General features: G+C 43.0%; 1 protein-coding gene across 1 annotated transcript; it reads left to right on the forward strand.

Moving 5' to 3' along the window:
- Window positions 1–1,769: 1,769 nt before the first annotated feature.
- On the forward strand, window positions 1,770–19,784 carry PROKR1 (prokineticin receptor 1). The gene is made up of 3 exons (XM_004691471.2): window positions 1,770–2,398; window positions 4,343–4,985; window positions 16,001–19,784. The coding sequence occupies exons 2-3, from the start codon at window positions 4,504–4,506 to the stop codon at window positions 16,695–16,697; spliced, it is 1,179 nt and encodes a 392-aa protein (XP_004691528.1). The 5' UTR covers window positions 1,770–2,398; window positions 4,343–4,503; the 3' UTR covers window positions 16,698–19,784.
- Window positions 19,785–20,499: the final 715 nt, after the last annotated feature.

The raw sequence follows: 20,499 nt of genomic DNA on the forward strand, positions 1-20,499 counted from the left end.
ATACAGAACTGGGATACAGGCCAGAGGTACAGGGGCGGTGAGAGGCTTCACCAGAGACAAAGTGAGGAGCAGAACAGGCAGATCATCAAAGTGTACTGCTGAGGGGAGCAGCAGGCGGGTCAGGAAAGGTCTGGCATGCCATGTGGGTCACCTCCTGGGTGGGAATAGAACTCATGCCGAAGTGGCTTTAGCTTCTTAGTGCTGTGCTTTAACCTGCTGCACCACCAGGGAGGGCCCAAAATACACATAATATTTACAATCTTAATCAGTTTGAATGTTTCTCTGAATTAAGTACATTTTCATTGTTGTACAACCTTCAGTACCAACTATCTCAAGGACACGTTTCATCTTGTAAAACTGAAATTCTGTACCCATTAACCAACAGCTCCCTACCCTTAACTCTCTAGCCTTGACAACCTGGGGTCTACTTCCCCTTTCAATGACTTTGGCTGCTCATAGAGGTGGGAGAATATAATGTTTGTCTTTTGGTCATTAGTGTATTTTACTGTCTCCAAAGTTCATACATATCATAGTATATGTCAGAAATTGGTGACATATTTCAAATTTCATTGTATATACTTTTAAAGATGGATAATAGTTCATATTATGTGTGTAGCACATTTTGTTTATCCATGTATCTGCCAATGAACAAATGGATTGCTTTCACTTTTTGGCTATTGTGAATAATACTGCTGTGAACATGGGTGTTAAGAAATATCTCTTAGAGTCACTGCTTTCAGTTCTTTTGGGTATATATCCAGAAGTGAAATTGCTGGATTATTTGGTAAGTCTATTTTTCAATTTTTTTTAAAGATTTATTTATTTGTACATACAGAACTGGGGTACAGGCCAGAGGCTCAGGCGCGGTGAGAGGCTTCACCAGAGACAGAGTGGGGAGCAGAACAGGCAGATCGACGAAGTACACTGCTGAGGGGAGCAGCGGGCGGGTCAGGAGAGGTCTGCCATGCCATGTGGTCACCTTCGGGGCAGGCGGGGATTGAACTCAATGCAGAAGTGGTTTTTAGCTTCTTAATGCTGCGCTTTAACCCGCTGCGCCACCAGGGAGGGCCTATTTTTCAATTTTTTAAAGGAATTGTCATACTGTTTTCCACTGTGACTATATCATTTTACATTCCCCACAACAGTCCACAGATTCTAATTTCTCCACATTCTACCAATACCAGTTATACATCATTCCTTTAAAAGATGAAAAATAGTCGACTGTATGTATATGCTACATTGAAAAGATCCAAATGAACATTTTAGGTTTCCCCCACCTCTTGGCTATTGAGTGATGCTGCTATAAACATTGCTGTAAAAGGACCTGAGTCCCTGCTTTCAAATTTCATTGGATGTGGAATCTCTGGGTCAAAGAGTAATTTAATATTTAACTTTTGGTGAATCTATATGGAGTTTTGAAAGCCACCAGTGCTCTGTCACTTAGCACTGGCCATCCTAGCCCCTTCTGGAACAGATAATGGAAGGGAGTGTAGCTCTTTTTCTCTAGGGCATCCACATATTGTTCTCCCTTTTCCACTTCACTGCTTTCTGGAAAGCAGTTCTCTGAGTCTCTTTTACAGAGGTACAAACAGCTGACAATGAAGCTGATCCGGTGTCCAGTTGGACTTGAGGGAAGGAATCAGGTTTGAGTGGGTCCCAGCGAGGGCGGTGAGGGCGGTCTTTAGAGTCGGAGGCGAGGCTTCTGCTAGCTCTTTGAAATCTCACCAGCTAAGCGGCCGTGTCCGCCCACTCTGGCGGTGGTGCCGGGGCTAATCAGGTTGAGCCGGCGGAGAAGTCCAGTGCCCTGCGGCAGGCACAGCCTTGCTGAAATAGATACCTCTAGCGCCGGCTCTGCGATGCGTCCAGCTCCGAGCGCAAGCACCCTGGTTCCTGCCCGAGGAGACCGTTTCTGAGTCTGAGTCTGGGGTACGCGCACCGCCAGCCTGGCCCTACTCACTCCAAAGAGCGAGCTGCCGCCTCTGCAAACCTGACACTCCGGCCAGGGAGTGACTCCGGGGTCCCCAGCCGCGCGCTTGCCCAGGCTACCAGGACGCACCCTCGCTTCGAGCAGGAGCAGTGGTGCGTCCCGGAGCCTCGCAGACCCGCAGAACACGCCTCCCGGAGCCAGCCGCCGGTTCCTTGGGCGCCCTGCGGCCATCCGGACAGGGATTGCGAGCGCGGGACCGACCCGGACAGGGGTGGCTCGCCGCCTAGCCACGGTTCTACCCGTGTGCGGCGGCGGTAAGACCGCAACTGCTGCCCGAGGCGGGAAAGAGCCCAGAGAAAAAGAGGAAGAAAAAAGGGGACCTGTCCTCTCCCTGGCGGCCTCTGGGAGAAGCGCGTCCTATACCCAGGCTTGAATAAAGACACTGAGATCATCCGGCCAGAAACACCGCAGGTACTGAGGGCGCCCTGGAACAGGGTGGGGGTGAGGCTCCCAGGCTTCTGGATGAGGGGGCTTTAGGGAAGGCAAAGGATTTCAGGATACCGTAGGCATGTTCATTTATTAAGTGGACCAGGCTGCCCTCCTTCTGGCCTTAACCTCCTATGTTTGGAGGGCAAAGTTGGGAGTAGGAGAGAGATCATCAGCAGAGGATGCAAAGAGAGGTTTGCAGGGGTGGCTTGGGTCTGGCCAGTAGCGCAAACACTAAAGGCTAGAGCTCCCAGGACACCAGGTGGGCTGAGATTCCTCTTTGAAGAATAAGAATACAGGAGACATGATGGCTGAATAATTTCTTCCTAGTCCTAAATTTGCTGCAACCCCTTCTCTCCCACCCCTGATTACTTTTCATTTCTTTTTGTTTAAAACACCCGACTATGTGCCTTCCAGGTAGCTTGCTTGCTTGCTTGTGTGTGTGTGTGTGTGTGTGTGTGTATGTGTGTGTGAGTTGGGGATGGGGGACTCTCCAGAAGTGGCATGCCTCTGAACTACTTGGGTCTGCAAGGAGTGCCAATATCCCACCCAAGTGCATCTGTACCTGCCTGGGTGCCAAACCTGATCATTTTCCTTTCAGCTCTGAGATCTGCTCTCAAACCTGACAGAGTCACCCAGAGAGGTAGAAAACTGATGGCTCAGAGTCAGGGGGATAAATCTGAGAGGAGAGAGAGAGAGAGAAAAATATGGGACTGAGTCTCACTGGGCTGCAGGAACTCTTTAAACCTGGCTCCCCTGAGACACATGTCTCACCTTTGAGGAAGGGGGCTTCCTTTCCTAGGAACTTCAAGTTTCCTTCTTTACTTCCTTTCCCTCCCCAGTTTTCCTGGCATTTACAGTTCTCTCCAGATCCCAGCTCTATTCTTACATTCCAGCAATCTGGCTTGATATTTTTGTACTCTGGGACAGGAGGGACTGCAATAGGTAGGGGGCTGGGGTCTCTGCTTTCATCTTGGTTCTTGGCCAAATTACCTTCTTTCCTTCCCCTCAGTACCATTAAGTGGTGTGACAGAGGAATCGGAGTCTCCATCTCCCTCCCCTTCCCTGCAGCCCCTGAGAAGATCTGAGGAAATAGTAATTCTTGCAGTTCTAGGGTTTAACACTCTGTCTCTCCAGGGAGCATCTTGCTTTACAGACATTATTGATCTCCTACCTAGAGGATGCTGAAACTCTGAGTGTTTAAGCTATTTGCCTCTGGATACAACTAACCAAGGAAGCATTTTGCTACTGAGTCCCCTTTCTTCTAAGACACGCAGTGATCAGGCTGTGACTTCAAACTTGAGGCCTCTGCCTCGAACAGACCTTGGGAAATGCTGTGCCTGTCTTCTAGGTTCACAGCCAATTTTAATGTGGGAGCAGAAAACCCAGTGAGCAGAGGGAATGGCAGCTGCTAGATGGATGTTGTGGTTTTACAACAGTGTTTATGTAGAAGGAAGACCAGCTCACAAAGAGCAGGCAGGGATGTTTCCAAGTCTTCCTCTTTTTTTGATGGGATTCAGAATAATTTCTTTTAAGCCACAGAATGAAACCTTTACACAAAGACAAAGTTCAGGCTGCTGGAATAGTGAATAGAGTTTCGATCAAATCACCTCCATTTTCTTCAGCGCCATCCGCCTTCCCCTAATTCTGGCCCCAGAGGAAAAGTGAGACTTCTTAGTTTTTGATGGAACAGAAATAAATCGAGCCAGTGTCTGGTGGTCGCTGTAGCAATCCACCCATTCCTGAATGAGCAGGTGAGTGCTGTGTGCCTCCATCAACTACCTGCAGTTTTAATTTATATATTTACTCTCCACCACTTTCTGTTCATTTTGGGCAGGTGGCTAATGAGTCCACTTAGATTTACAGGATAGTTTTATATCTGTCAGGTTCAGTCACATATACAGCGAACTCTTTGTATATTTTTCAAAGGCTTAGGAGAAGCTTGAATACTGTACCCTGAGTCTGCTGTCATTAAGGTTGATGCTCTGACGCATTAAGGGAGAGCTGAGGTCAGCAGAGGGGAGACTTCAGAATCTTAGACGTCATCCAGAGGAATTCCTAGCAGCACTGTTCACACACCATCTGATGGGATGGAGATCACCATGGAGCTTTTGGATGAGAATGCCACCAACACCAGCCACCTCCTTTCTGTGTTCCACGCCCACGAAGCCCAAGCTGCCTCCTTCCCACTTAACCTTAGCTATGGTGACTATGATATGCCTTTGGGTGAAGATGAAGATGTGACCAACTCTAGGACATTTTTTGCTGCCAAGATTGTCATTGGTGTGGCCCTGGTGGGCATCATGCTAGTCTGTGGCATTGGCAACTTCATCTTCATCGCTGCGCTGGCTCGATACAAAAAATTGCGCAACCTCACCAACCTGCTTATTGCCAACCTGGCCATCTCTGATTTCCTGGTGGCCATTGTCTGCTGCCCCTTTGAGATGGATTACTATGTGGTGCGCCAGCTCTCCTGGGAGCATGGCCATGTGCTGTGTGCCTCCATCAACTACCTGCGTACTGTCTCTCTCTATGTCTCCACCAATGCCTTGCTGGCCATCGCCATCGACAGGTGAGTGAGGAAGCACTGGGAACAACAATAGAAGGGAACACAATGGAACCTTTTCTTTTTACCAAGGTTGTGGATTGATGCTTGTTATGTGTATTGCTCATAGATGTGGATGTAAGGGGGGAGGGTTAAATTTGCCCATTGACTGAATGATGAGAAGTATTTTAGTTTCCCAGCTGTAATTTGGCAGGAGGTAGCAGAGCCCCCATCAGCTGGGGACTCTGCAGACTATGTTCCTGCTCCTATATATTGTACATATTCAATGTCTAGATAGAGGTAGATGGGTGATAGGAGGTATGAAGGAAGACAAGTTTACGTTATAGACTGTTACCTCTTGAAACAATTTAGACATCTTGAGGGGGATTTCTACCTCACTAAGACAGCTTTTACCAAAACGTGATCCCTCTGGCACTGGTTTTAAAGTAAGATTGAGGGATTTGTTTCAAAAAGAAAGAATGGAATATATACTTATTTATTTTGTTGTTACATTAATCACTGTGATTCTTTTCATGTATTTTTGCCACAGCACAGAAGACCTGTTACTAGTGATGGTGAAATAAACCAGTAAGAACAGTTGTACAAATCTTTCTTATGTTACATTAAGTCTTTTCATTCAGTATAATCACTTACGCTAATGGGTAGGGTGGTCCTTGTTCCCTGGGGGACAGTCTTTGCAAGTTCCTCTGCCCAAAGTTGGACTCATTATCAGCACCTTCTTACAACCTAGAGACAGTTACATTGAGGGTTAATTCAGGCCTCTGTGTTCTTGGACCTGAACAGGCTGTCTCTCTTTGCCCAGAAAGCAAGGAGCACAGACGCTCTAGTTTCATGGCCTCAGGGCTCCAGAAAGTTCAACCTGCCCTTACAGTTGCCCCAGGACAGTGTTCCAGAGAGACGTTATAGCAAATGGAGCCACAGTCAGGGCAACCAGCACATGATAACTGAAAAAAGGGCCACTTCCAAGGAAAGACGTTTAATTGGAAACCTGAAGTAAAAGCCTTGGGGGCAAAATCTGGGACTCCTTTCTCCATGGGAGGATGCGATGAACTTAGCTACTTCTTTTTTACCTGGAGAAAGTACTTAGAGTCATCCCTGCAAAGGGTTACTTCTCCCTATATGAGTCATAGGGCCTCTGGCATTGAGTCCACCCAGGACTAGGTCTAAGAGAAACTACCAAAGGAGCAAGAGGGTGAGTGTCAAGCAGACCATCTACCCCTCAGTTGCATGCAGATCTGTCAAGGAAGAGCTCCAGGGACTCTCTCTAACTTCTTCTGAAAGTAGAACTGCTGCCATCCTGTTAGCACGTGAACAGGACAGAGCAGTGGGGTCATCATTCCTGAAGTGTCACCCCAGCAAACATCCTATTTAGGCGGTGCACTCAAGACTGAAAGTGAATGGGTACCTCCTTGCTCTGGGGTGAGACTGTTTCCTGGGGGAGATCTGCTCTACTTGTGGGTGCCCACTTGTTGAAAGGAGAGGCTGGTTTCAAGGGGAAAAACTGGATATGGTAAATTCAAAGCATTAGCTTATTTTGAACATGTAAGAGGTAAAGCATATCTATATCAATCAACCCACCTTAATCTGTACCACAACTGGCTGAACTTCAAGGTCATATCTTACTTTCATACCAAGTTCAGCATGTCTGAAATACAAGCATCTGTCTTTGTTTTTTCATTTTTTAAAAAAGATTTATTTACATATGCTTACAGAACTGGGGTACAGGCCAGAGGTGAGTGGATGCACCAGAGACAAGAGTGGGGAGCAGGTCAGGCAGATTAATATAATACATTGCTGAGGGGAGCAGCAGGCGGGTCAGAAGAGGTCTGCCGCGCCATGTGGGTCAGCTCCCTGGCGGGGGATTGAGCTTGTGCTGCAGTGGCTTCTGAGAGTGTCATAATGCAGTGCTTTAACCTGTTGTGCCACCAGGGAGAGCCCATATCTGTCTTTGTAATGTGAGTTCCTCTAATGTCATTTAGCTCAAGTAGGGAAGATTAATTGGGGGCATCTTTGAATCAGGAGAATGCTATTGTTTAGAGTGGGCTTGTGCCTGGACCTGCACATAGGAGGAGCGCGTCCTCCTGCCTGCTGGGGATTGTCCAGAAGCCTTGGCTGACCAACAGCAGCTCCATTGTGCTGTTTCTTTCTCGATCTTTGTGACCTTTGCTTCAAGTGTTGGTTCATTTCTGTGTGTTTTTATCATGTACTTTTCAATTTTGGTCTAGGATATTACTGGTTCTTTTCTGACTTTATGCGTTCATGACTTGATCAGTGATTTTCAAGTTTGGTCTGATTTGCTTTAGTCAGTTAAGTTTTATGTTGCTATAACAAATACACTAACAGTTATAAAAATACCATTATTTTTGACTAATGTAATGTTCATAGGCATGGCATTAGCAGTATTCTCTTGGGTTTAATAAACTCCTCTGTGCCACATACTAGTTGTGGGATGTATGCTAGTTATTTGACCTCCCTGTGCCTCAGTTTCTTTCTATATAAAATGGAAATAATAAGAAACCCTAATATAGTGGGGTGCTTTGAGAATTAAATAAAATAAAATCTGTAATTGTTTAGAACAATGCTTAAGATGGAGAAAGCCCTAAATAAACAGTGGTTATTATAATTCTCAGATTAACCCCTAAAGTGTTAAAAGAAACAACAAAAAAAGTTCAATTAACGAAAATTTTTTAAAATTTTAGTGGTTTTTTTTTAAGATTTATTTATACATACAGAACTGGGGTACAGGCCAGAGGTGCAGGGGTGGTGAAAAGATTCACCAGAAACAGAGGGGAGCAGAACAGGCAAAGTGACAAAGTACACAGCTGAGGGGAGCAGCAGGTGGATCAGGAGATGTCTGCCCATGCCATGTGGATCACTTCCGGGCCCCGGGATTGAACTCACACTGAAGCAGCTGCAGCTAGCTTGCAGTGCAGCACTCTAATCCTGGTTGTGCCACCAGGGAGGGTTCTTATTAATGAACATTTCTCATTGACTAAACCTCTCTGTTCTCATTGAAATGATTCTTTTTATAATGTGATTTAAAAAATACCGAATTTCTGGCCCTCCCTGGTGGCGCAGCCGGTTAAAGCACAGCACTGAGAAGCTAAAGCCACTTCTGCATGAGTTCGATTCCCACCTGCCCGGGAGGTGACCACATGGCGTGGCAGACCTCTCCTAACCTGCCCGCTGCTCCCCTCAGCAGTGTATTTCAGTAGATTTGCCTGTTCTGCTCCCCACTATGTCTCTGGTGAAGCCTCTCACCGCCCTGAGCCTCTGGCCTGTACCCCAGTTCTGTATGCAAAAATGAATGAATCTTTAAAAAAACAAACAAAACAGAATTTCTAATAAAGATAGAACAAAACAAAACTAACTTCTACCTACCTGGACATCTCATTGCTATTACTGGTCCCATGGTTCTCCCAGGCATTTAAACACAAGAGTCTCCTTTTTCTGGGCAGCTACTTCTTCTGTAGCAGTCTTTTGATTTCCATCCTCCCAATGTTACAGAGCAACCCCAATGTGAAATGGATTGGCCTGACTGTGGGTCCTCACCCACATGCTTGAAAGATACTTAAAATAAGGCTCAACTGTAGGCACACACAAAAAGGCTAATAAAGAGTTTATTTACATTAAGGGGAAATGAAATAAGGAATAATTCAGGGAGAAAGAGAAATTGGTGACTGTGTCCAGTTCCTCCGAGCTGGGCCCTAATAGCATGCTGAAAACCTGTACAAAACCAAGGTCTCCCAAGACTCTGGTTATATACCAAACCTGGCTGTTTAATTTTACCCTTAGTTTCCAGCAAGTCTCCCTTCAGCAGTGATGATATTGTGGGATTTGTAATCCTTGGTATCTTGGATCACTTTGACCTGGAGTGGAAGGTGGGTTATAAAATCTGTTTGTGGAGTTTGTTCAGGAGTTCTTTCTCTCCGTTACCAATACTCACCCACTTCCCTCCTCCACTCAGGGCTGAACTATTGTTTTCTCTTAGTCTTCCTACCTTAGTATTTTTTTACACTACCCTCTTGTGAGCCCTTCACAATCCATCCTATAATTTAATGTATTCATTCAAACAATATAGAGAAACAACCTGTGTATACTATTCCAAGAAGTGAGGAGTAAGAGGAAAAAAGTTCCTTACCTTTAGGGAGCTTACACTTGTGGGAGATAACAGTCAAGGAAACAAACAAAAAAATAAATAAAAGAAGTTACTTTCAGAGCACAAGAAATACTGTGAACAAAAATAAACACACACACTCAAACATTAAGAATGACTGGGCTGGGGATGGGTGTATAGTCAGGAAAAGGATTTCTGAGAAGTTTGAATTGACCTTTGAATGAAGGAAGAAAAAAATGCAGCCTTGTGAAGAGTTTAGAAAAAAAGCATTCCAAACAAAGATAATAAGTGCAGAGGTCCCTGAGTGGAGACAAATCCAGAGGGTTCTAGAAGGACAGGAGGCCTGTATGGCCTAAGTGAAAGAAGCCAGACAAAAGCCAGATAAAGTTCTATCTTGTACCTGGTTCCCTCTTTTGCTCAAAAGACCTCTAATAGGGCCCTCCCTGGTGGCGCAGTGGGTTAAAGCATAGCACTAAGAAGTTAAAGCCACTTCCGCATGAGTTCAATCCCCGCCTGCCCAGGAGGTGACCTGGCCTGACACGCCCGCTGCTCCCCTCAGCACTGTACTTTGTCAGCTGGCTTGTTCTGCTCCCCACTCTGTTCCTGTGAATCCTCTCACTCCCCCTGTACCTCTGGCCTGTACCCTAGTTCTGTATGCATAAAATAAATTTTTTTTTTAAAAAACCTCTAATAACTCCATTATCTACAGGAGGTGGCTCCAACTCTTTCCCTGCTCTTCCAATCTTTAGTTGCTGAGCGCCACACATCCTCCCAGTTTCATGCCCTGTTTTCTGAAAAAGGGTTGCAATCTTTGAAAAAACTGTCATCATGGCTCATTATATTTCTATTTATTTACTACCAAACACTTACTGAAGGTGACATATTACTAAAATTCTAGCTGCCCAGAATTCACTGACAACAAAAGGTTATATGAAAGAAGTAGGACATGGTCTGCTCTTTGGGAGTTTACCATCTAGACTTAGGGAGAGGGCTGAGGGGGTACAGCAAGACCTAACACTTTTGCAAGAGAGATTAAGTAAAGGATGCATTTAATTTATTTTTATATAATTATTTAATATATATATTTTGCATCATTTTTCATGTTTATACAATGTTTGCTTTCTATTCTCACTTGTAGTCACCAAAAATTCCCGCCACCAACTCACCTGTACACCTTTGCCATACCCCCTTGTGTTTTTCTCTCCCCTGTTTTGATTCCTCTCCCTCCTCCCTACATAATGTCTCTGATTTATAGTTGCCTGTTTATATATATATACATACATAAATACAGAATTGGGGTACAGGCCAGAGGTGCAGGGGGTAAGAGGATAAGAGGATTCACCAGAGACAGAGTGGGAAACAGAACAGGTGGATTGACTGAAATACATTGCTGAGGGGAACAGTGAATAAGGCAGTTCAGGTAGGGGGCTGTGCCACGTGGGTCAGCTCCCTTGCTTCGAATTGTCATGCTGCAGTGGCTGTGGATAGCTTCACAGTGCTGACATTTAACCCCTTACGCCACAGGGAGGGTGAGTGTGTGTGTGTCTTCTGCCCATTTTCCCATTGATTGTTTACTTTCCATTGATTGTGTGTGTCTTCTGCCCATTTTTCCATTGACTGTTTACTTTGTGAGTCCTGTGAGTTCTTTGCAGATCTTTGTAATTAATCCCTTATCAGTTGCATGGAATGAAAAAATTTTCTCCCAATCAGTAGGGTGTCTTTTTGTTTTGGTTAATGTCTCTCTTGCTGTGCAGAAGCTTTTTATTTTGTTGTAATCCTAGCTGTTTATCTTTTCTTTTACTTTTTTTGCTTTGGGCATGAGTCTTTAAAGATGTTACTGAGATGTATGTCATGTAGTGTTTTGCCTATATTTTCTTCTATATATTTTATGGTCTCAGGGCTCATGTTCAATTCCCTTATCTATTTTGAGTTGATTTTTGTGCATGATGTGATGTGTTCTACTTTTTGTTTTTGTTTTTGTTTTTTTGCATGTGGCAGTCCAGTTTTTGCAGCATAAGGGACACATACTTTAAATTTTATTTTAGTATAATAGCTTATTTTCACATCATTTTGTGAAGGGGCACATTTTAAATGATGTTTAGAGTGGAGGGATCATTATGTTCCTGGGAAGTCTGAAGAGGCTTCATGGAGAAGGTGGAGTTTTAACTGATCTTCAAAAAAAGACGATAAGCAGAGAAAAGGAAAAGATTTCTAAGAGGGTAGAAAATTCTTCACAGATCTGAGAGATGGAAATGCCTGAGATATGACGTCCTCTGGGTAGGTGTGTGGGACAGGGCAAGGAGCATAAGGAGAATGAAGATCAGAAAAAATAGGGTCACATTCCAGAAAATCTCAGAGTTTCAGCATAGGGATTCAGATCTGATGGCAGTAGGACTGGAAAAGATGATCAGACAACTTTGTCCCCCAGGTCTGGATTTTCTTTTGGCTGTAGACACACCTGCACTGTACTTTAGGATATGTATCCCTGAGCATGTGGGGTGCTAGAGGACCCATCCTTCTTATACTCAGAATATAGGGGGAGCTAGCCAGTCTGTCTACTGATGCAACTCTCTTCTGTCTGGAGGAGGCCAGCTAGAGCATGGAAATAGTGTTAGCAGGCAGAATGAGGGTACCCTGGGGTGCCCCCAAACTGTCTTCTCTAAATAAGTTCTGCCACCTGCCTCATAAAGTCAAAGCATACTCTCAGTGCATAGGATCTCCAATGGGAAAGAACTTCAATACAATTAATGTGCAGTAAAGAGAGAAGAGAAAAAACATAGTTAAAATAGTTACCCATTCTCTCATGCATAAATGCTTAGCTAAACACGTGGCCCAAAATGGGGCCACTGAGGTCCAAAAGCTTGTCACATATCTCAGGTTCTGGTGGGAACCATAGGAAAGGGGCAGAAGGGCCAGGCAAGTATGGAAGGAAAAGAGCAATTTCAAGACACAAGTCAAGATATAGGTTGTCATTGTCAACCTCCCCATAGGTTTCTCATCCATTGTGCTTTCAAGTGTCTCTTTCCATGTTCTCCAAGTCTGTGGTACAAGTCTAAGGCTGAGAAGTAAGCATGGCTTCTTCACATGTCTCTGCTCCACTTGCCCCTTCTGGGTCTTCTTCCTTCCTTTCCCAAGTCTGTTTCCCAGTCTTTTCTGGATTTGCCTTGCCACTGCTCAGGTCCACCTTTCCTTAGGTGGTGCAGGGAATCTGGAACCTCCCCTTTCTTTTTTTTCTTATTATAATAGTTTATGTTTACATCATTTTGTGCCTTTTTCCAGCTCAGTTGTAATCCCTGTGGACTTCCCATCACCAAAACATCTGTGTGCCATCACCATAGTCCCGTGCACATCCCACTCCCATTTTTGATCCCATTCTCACTCCACCCCCATAAAATGTCTCTAGTATATAGTTGTTCATTATTATTACGTTTTCCCTGTGGTCCTTTATGCTCCTGCTAAGAGTGAAACCATCTGGTATTTTTCTTTTTCTTTCTGGCTTATTTCATTAAGCATGACCCCTTCCAGGTCCATCATGTTACTGCAAAAGGCATGAGTTTATCTATTTTGGTTGCTGAGTAATATTCCATTGTGTATATGTACAACATCTTTTTAATCCAGTCATCTACTTTTGGGCATTTGGGTTGATTCCATGTCTTTCCTATTATAAATAAAGCAGCAATAAACATGGGGGTACAAGTGTCTTTTGAATCAGTGTTTTTGTGTCTTTTGGGTAGATACCTAGGAGTGGGATTGCTGGGCCCTATGGGAGCTCCATTTTTAACAGTTTGAGAAACCTCCAAACAGTTTTCCATAGCAGAATCTCCCCTTTCTATGGGGATTCCACTATTACCATAGTGTACAGCCTTGAAAAGCCAAGTGTTCCCTGGTGAACTTAATGATCAGCATGCCCAAAGAGCCAGCTGTGCATGCTGAACACATCCCTTGACAACCCAAGAGGTTACTCTGTCATTTCCATGATTAGATCTGAGGGGGTGTCCTGGTGACAAAGAAAGAGCCAGATGTTCTCTGCTTTCCTCCAGCCCACTATCATCATGCAATTACTGCCTGGACATTTCTTTGTCAGTAGCTTTTATTCATTGTTCTCTAATTGGATCTGGACATGAGCCATTGTAGTGGTAGATACCCAGGGCAAGCCAAGGGCAAACTCATAAAAAGAGAGCTGGAGCTGCCAATTGCCTCATATCCTTCTTGGAACATCAAAGGTAGAAATAAACAATGATGGAGAGAAAAGAAGAGTGGGATTGCTAGGCTACCTGGAGCATGGGTGATATTTCTTGTTCTGTGTGCAAGGAGAGGAGATAAATGGTGAACTGAAGAGTCCACTGGGCTTGGAGCCAGGTATGTATCAGAATCATGGCTCTGCTCATTTCTAGATGTGTGGCCTTTGACAGGTTACTTAGCCTCCCAATATTAGTTTGCATGTCTGTAAAACTGTCTTCTGTGCTCTCTTACCCATTCAGCACAGTTGGGAAAGTAGATTTGAAATTACCCTGTAAATTGTAAGCTGCTTTGTAATCATGATCAAGTAGTCCAATTACCAGTGTTCTAGCGTTCTGATCCTATAGTATAGCTGAGGCTGATAACAATCAATAAAACAGTTTTCTTCAGTTTGCCACTGGTAAAGGTATTTGGAAGGCCTTCTGCCCAGTTCCTGGGCTAGAGCTGGGTAGTTTCAGGGAGATCCAGGATGAAATATCTATCTGACAGGTAGTCACAGATTAATTACCCTGATGAATATTGAAATGAAGGTAAATATAATCAATAAAATGATCCCAGTAAACAGAATAGTAGAGAACTTATGGATATAGGTTTTGCTAGTAATTTGTTTAAAAAATTGGTATGGACACAGAATAGCTCTGGAAAATACTTTTTTGGACACCAACAATTTCTTGTGCAGTAGTATCCTACTGTTGTTTAATTGCCTCATTGGAGTGTCTTGTTGGTTCCTCACAGTATCTCTTCGAGGCTGGAGGCTGCTGATAGTTCCAGATTACATATGAGGAAATTGAGTCCACAGGGCTAAGAAAAATGCCTCAGCTTCACATAGCAAGTCTGTTGCAAAGCTGAGGTTCAATTTTCCAAAATTAGCATTTTCTCCTTTTTGTTCACTCAAAACAAAACAAAACAAGTTTGAAATACAATAAAAACTTAGGAAGTTACTACTGGAAAAAGAATGAATAGAATTATATAGTGAAAATTCATATAACAAACATGTATTAATATAAAAATATCATAGGAATCAGCAGAACACAGTGGTCAGATAGAGAGGAGGAAGCTTAGTAAGAACACAGCCACTAAACTCTTTGCTTTCATTCTGCCAGACTAAGTTTGCTGCTTCATTACAGCAGGGACCCTGTGGTCTGCCTGAAGCATGTGCGTTGACAAAAACACTGCCAACAGCAGCAGACATTACCATTCCACCCTTCGGCACATAAGACATTATCGAGAGTGACGGGTACTTGATGGTGGTAGGGAATGTTCAGCACCCAGCTGGGTGTCCAGAGGGTGGGCCCATCCCTTCCAACTTCATCTAGCATCTGGGAGGTCTGAGAGAGAAGGAGCCTTATTCCTGTAATCTCTCCAGGAGACACTCAGTGGAGTTGGCTGCCTGTGTGTATGGGGGGCGGGGGAGGAGTGTGAGTGTGTGTGTGTTGGGGGGGGGGGGAGTAGTGGTAGAAACAACTGTAATATGATCAGAAACAAAACAACTGTGAATGAACCTCCTCTCCAAATCAAAATCCCAAGAAAATTGACCTTGATGGGATTGGGTTCAAAGTGAACAGAATTGCTCTGGTTTCCCTTCGGACATTTGTCACACTTGCTCTTCATTACCTGGGGTAAGTTATGGACAAATGAGAATGTATTTATTTCCAATTTTGATTAGTTCTTCCCTTCCAGTTCATTTTCTTTTTCCTTCTTCAACTTCTACCCCTTGCCAGACACTGAAAGTCTTCCAGGAAACTAGAGCTCTCAACACAAGGCTGAGCACTCTCTCTGGGAATGAGGTTTTCATACCATACAAATGATTCACGTCCCCCAGGAAAGTGCTCTCTCTTGTTCCTGGACCACTGTGGTAATAGCAGTGTTTTGTTTTTGTTGTTGTTATTTTTTTTTAAAGAACAAAAGCCACATCTTTTACCATCTGATACTCTGTGGTTAAAAAATATGTCCATGGATATTCTCAATTGACTTTCACATAAACTATGTGAGATAGTGTTAAATGTTTTCTATCAAATGCTCTGTGGTTTATGACCTCAAAAAGTCACTCATCGCACACCAGCCTCCATTTCTCCTACTGGAGAAATCAGATAAGTAATTTCATGCCTTCCCCTACCTTTGCACGCTGAGTAGTGTTTTATCAATGTAGAACAAAGACAAAGCTTTGCCCACTGCTTCCATCAGGAAAGGTAGATTTTCCCAAAAACTCTGAATTATCAAGCTCTTTTAGCTTTCAGCTGCAGGGTAATTATAATGAATCACCCTGAAAACAGGGAGGATCTAAGGATAGTGCCAGGCTAGAAACTGATGGGAAATATTATCACTATATTCAGTTAAATTGCTAGCATATGTATATAGCATGTTAAAAACTGTGCTAGGATTTGTTTACATTTGCACATTTTATGCTTACACAACAAAACCTTTTTGCAGAAAAGAAAATTGAAAGATTAAACAAAGCTACCTTGAGATTGAATAGCTAATTAAAGGTGGAGCTAGGGTTTGCATTAAAATCTGCCTTTCTCAGAAATCTGTAACATACCATTGCACTCTACCTCCACTCCTGTAATTTGGTTTGCATCTCATAACACACTTGCAAAAAACAATATTACCACTTAACAGCACTTTTTTATCATAGTAATTAACTCCATTTGTATTCCTGCCCTAGATATCTGGCCATTGTCCACCCACTTAGACCCCGGATGAAGTATCAAACAGCCACTGGCTTGATCGTCTTGGTTTGGCTAGTATCCATCCTCATCGCCATCCCTTCAGCCTATTTCACAACAGAAACTGTCCTCATCATTGTCAAGAGCCAGGAGAAGATCTTCTGTGGCCAAATCTGGCCAGTGGACCAGCAGATATACTACAAGTCCTACTTCCTTTTCATCTTTGGCATCGAGTTCATGGGTCCCGTGATCACCATGACCCTGTGCTATGCCAGGATCTCCCAAGAGCTCTGGTTCAAGGCGGTCCCTGGTTTTCAGACTGAGCAGATAAGGAAGCGGCTGCGCTGCCGCCGGAAGACTGTCCTGGTGCTCATGTGCATCCTCACCGCCTACGTGCTGTGCTGGGCGCCTTTCTATGGCTTCACCATCGTGCGTGACTTCTTTCCCACCGTCTTCGTGAAGGAGAAGCACTATCTTACAGCCTTCTACATCGTTGAATGTATTGCCATGAGCAATAGCATGATTAATACCCTGTGCTTCGTGACCGTCAAGAACAACACCATCAAGTACTTCAGGAAGATCATGCTGCTCCACTGGAAGGCTTCTTACAATGGGAGTAAGTCAAGTGCCGATCTTGATCTCAAAACCACAGGGATGCCTGCTACAGAAGAGGTGGACTGCATCCGACTGAAATAACCCAACGATCGTTTTAAAGTATAAGCTCAGACAGAACCTTGGGGACCAGAATCGGTTTGCCTAGATACACACTCTCAACAAGAACTCTTTGTGTATGTAGAGGGCAGAGTAAATGGACAACTGTGTGAATCCAAAGTTGAAGGGACTCAGAATTTATAAAATTAGACACCATCAGTGGCTGACAATCATGAAATGTCTAATTTGTGCAAAGAGTAGGCACTGGTGAAACCTGTAAGTGTTTACCATAAAGTTGGCAAAAAGAAATAGGGGTTAAAGTACAAAAAATGTTGGGTCATAACAGTTTGAAATAAGGGAGTTTGCCGAAGGAACCCAAGTAGGCATCTAGGACTGTTGTACATATGTTTGCAAGGTGACATTTTTTCAGGAACTCTGCAGCTACTTGTCAGACATTGGTGTAGCCCATCTCTAGGATTGTTCTTAGGCTGACTTTACCTTTAGCACTTGTAACGTTAGGCCAAGAATATAAAATAGGCTCCGGATTCACTCTCTCTGCAAGTCTCTTCTCCCTTGTCCTGGATCTCACTGTGAGGAGCCTTACATGCATGCACATGGAAATGCCACTATGCATGGCCAAGTTCTGTCCAAATTCTCTCCCCCACATATGATTTGAGAACAAGATGTCTTTATTCCTGGTGTATGAATCCCATTATAGAAATTATTCCTTGGGATTAATGCTTGGAACTACTTTTGGGAAGGCTAACCTACCACCTTCCTACTCTTCAAGGTGAATGAAGTCATGTGATTTTGTAGCAATGATGAAGGTCAGTTACAGAGCCCTGGGCCCCCAGGAAAGAAAAAGATATATAAATGGCAGGTCAGGACTCAACAATGAGATTAATTCACATCACAGGCATATTGGGGCTCATCCCACTTTCTAACCCACCTTCCTCGTTTGGTATTTTGAATTATGCATTTGGAATTGTGGAGCCAATAAGATCCATCCCCTGTGTGACCCCAGTAAAGCCCCTCACAGGGACCAAAAATAATATCTGATATAGCTACTGATGAGGTGGTTGTGAATTACTAATGAGATAATCTGTGGGAAAACTCATTCAAACATGAGTAATCAAAAGAATGAAGTACTAACTGTATGTTATGACTGGACAAGGACAAATCTGTTATTCTACTTTATGTATCTAGATACCTCATCATCTCCCCCTTTAATTACTCTGTGAATGATTCTTTTACCCCTCTTACCAGCACTATATGCATCATTACGTTCTTAATAACATGTTGATACAACTAGGCAGTCAAATTTGGTGGCAGTGTATAAAAGCAACTGGTGAATTGGTCTGCAGTCAGAAAATGAACTTAAGGTTTTAGAAAGCTTACAGAGTATCTTTGTATTCATGAAATTATTGATCATGTTTCCCCAGCCAGCATGAATCTGGGCAGTGTGATATGTTTCTTGATCTTTTATGCTCATAAGTGTGTACAGCTAGAAAGCAGACTTGTCCTTTCCTTCTTGATTCATTCTATCACGGTACATTTAGAAGACTGATTCCTGAATGGCATTACTCCTCCCAAATACAGTCAACTCTTTATTTTTAGCAGAAAACTATATTTCCTGGAATATATCTTTAAAAAACCTACATATTTCTTCCCACTTATCTAGCAGACTTACCATATAGTTGAATCACCATATTTTGATTAAATTCGCATGAAAACTAAAATATGAGCCTAAACCAAATATGGCTTAAAAAGTAATTCTTTTTTCTTTTAGGAAACCATATATTACATTCTTAAGTCAAGAGGAAACTTAGCTTTTAGACTAAAAATAATGAAATGATAAAATTTATTGTTATTAAATTCCTCTTTTCCTTTAGGAATGCTAAATAAGAGCTGACTGTATTAAATAGGAGCCTTTTCTATGTGACAACAAATCTCTTTCTGCATTTCAGCCTAAAATGTATCAACTTTTTACTTATTTAACTATCTGTAAATTTTCTAGCATTGTGTTTGCTTGTGATTTTACAGTAAATGAAAGTATTGTGTTACCAAGCAAAATCTAAAAAATGTGTATCACTAATAATCGACCATAATGTTCTGTCATTTCTGTATCTTCTTCCCCTGCGGTCCCTGCTTCCACCCCAGTTCTTTCCCTAGTTATAGCCAACAGCTCTTGAGTGAGCACTGGATGGATGCTGTTTCCATGACCATATGAATTGTAAGAATAGTGCTAACTCACACTCCAGTTGCTTACAAACATTCCTCTTCATCCTAAAGAGAAGTTTAACTGATTTATATCTTTTTTTTTATATATACAATTCTGCTCTGGTAAAGCCATTAGTACTTCATCTGGATGCCAAGACTTGAAATCTGAGAACCTGTCTATGCCTGCACACAATCAAGGATAAACTGATGAACAAATTCAAAGTGAACTGAGAGTTAGACCTGCGATACCACTCCATGTTCAGATTAGTGACTGATGCACCGTGAGCTGTAGCCTGGTTCTCTGGTGGCTTCTCCAAAGACAGGTGGTAAACCCAGCAAAGTGACACTTGGGGGTATGTGTTTCTTTTCTGTTCTTGAAATGCTTTCAACATGCAAAGAGATGTACATATTCATACACAGAAGGTTGAAGACATGATTTTGTAAAATCAACCATTTCAGTAAGGAAAAGGGAAGGGCAGATTTATGAGGAAACCAGAGATTTTGCTTAATGAGTACATGTTTAAAAAATGTCTTTAATCAAAGACACTACAACTTGGCAATGTGGCAGTCACCACAGCAAAGCCCTCGAGCGTGAAACAGCTTCCATGTTTGTTGTGGAAAAGAATGCTAAAGAATTTGTGAGATGGCCAGAAATTATAAATAAATAAGTCCTGTTTCTTGAAAAAAGGATAAATTTTGGGATGTATCCACAAAGAATTAATCCAGTTTTCCTCCCTCAATTGTGAGACTATCCAATTCAAACCCTTTGTTTTGCAGTTGTTGAAACTGAAGCCCAGATTGAGGAAGAGATACATTCAAGGTCACACAGCTGTTTGGTGTGAGAGCCAGGGTCAGACCCTAAGGCTCTGAAAATTTAGCTCAGGCTGTTTCTAGGAAATCACTTATGGGTACAGGGAGCAACAAATTCATGGAAAGGGAAAGATCCTTTCCTAAGATCCTTGAGGTGGTTGTTCACCCCCCTCCCCACTTCTGACCTTCTCTGGAAACTTTAAAGGAGTTTAGCAGAGACATTCCTGGTTTCTTTGAAAGCCAAGTTTAGCTCATTCTACCCCCCTGGGAACTAACAGAATAGGCTTGGAGATTAGAAGATTTTAGGGAAGAGCTGCTAAAAGTTGTTTATCACTGCTCTTCCTTTGCCTTACATGGTTGCCTTACTTCGGGTCACTAGGAACATTAGTGGAAAGATACCAAGTCCTTTGTTCACTGGAACAGCTGCCCCACCCTAGGAAAGCAGAGGAGAGAGATAACAAAACCATAATGGGTGGTCTGTCCAGATAAGGGGTGTAGACCTATGTATTCAGATTTCAGTGGTATCAGAGGGGTTGCTCCTGCTACTGTCAGTGAAAGGAGAAGGCTTTTTGGACCAGGAAGCACTTGACCTAGTAGATAGGCTATAGGGAAGCATTTCATTTATTGTTTCTAAAAACTAAAATTAATTTTTATTGAAAAATACTTTTCACACATTAATGGGGTTGATATCATGTATTAACAGGAGTGATATCCCTGGATAGGTAGCCAAATATCTGAAAACACAAAGAGAGATCAATAATAGCAGTCTTATCTGAGAGTGGGTTTTGATAGGAAAAGAGGAAAATGAGGAGAAACA

The sequence above is a fragment of the Condylura cristata genome, unplaced genomic scaffold, assembly GCF_000260355.1.
Source record: "Condylura cristata isolate star-nosed mole 26May11 unplaced genomic scaffold, ConCri1.0 scaffold00031, whole genome shotgun sequence".
In the NCBI taxonomy this organism is placed as follows: domain Eukaryota; kingdom Metazoa; phylum Chordata; class Mammalia; order Eulipotyphla; family Talpidae; genus Condylura; species Condylura cristata.

Bases quoted from the DNA above. Each gene is read 5' to 3' on its own strand.
- PROKR1 (XM_004691471.2), top strand. From the start codon at position 4,504: ATGGAGATCACCATGGAGCTTTTGGATGAGAATGCCACCAACACCAGC. The intron at 4,986-16,000 runs GTGAGTGAGGAA...TTCCTGCCCTAG, and splicing joins CTGGCCATCGCCATCGACAG to ATATCTGGCCATTGTCCACC.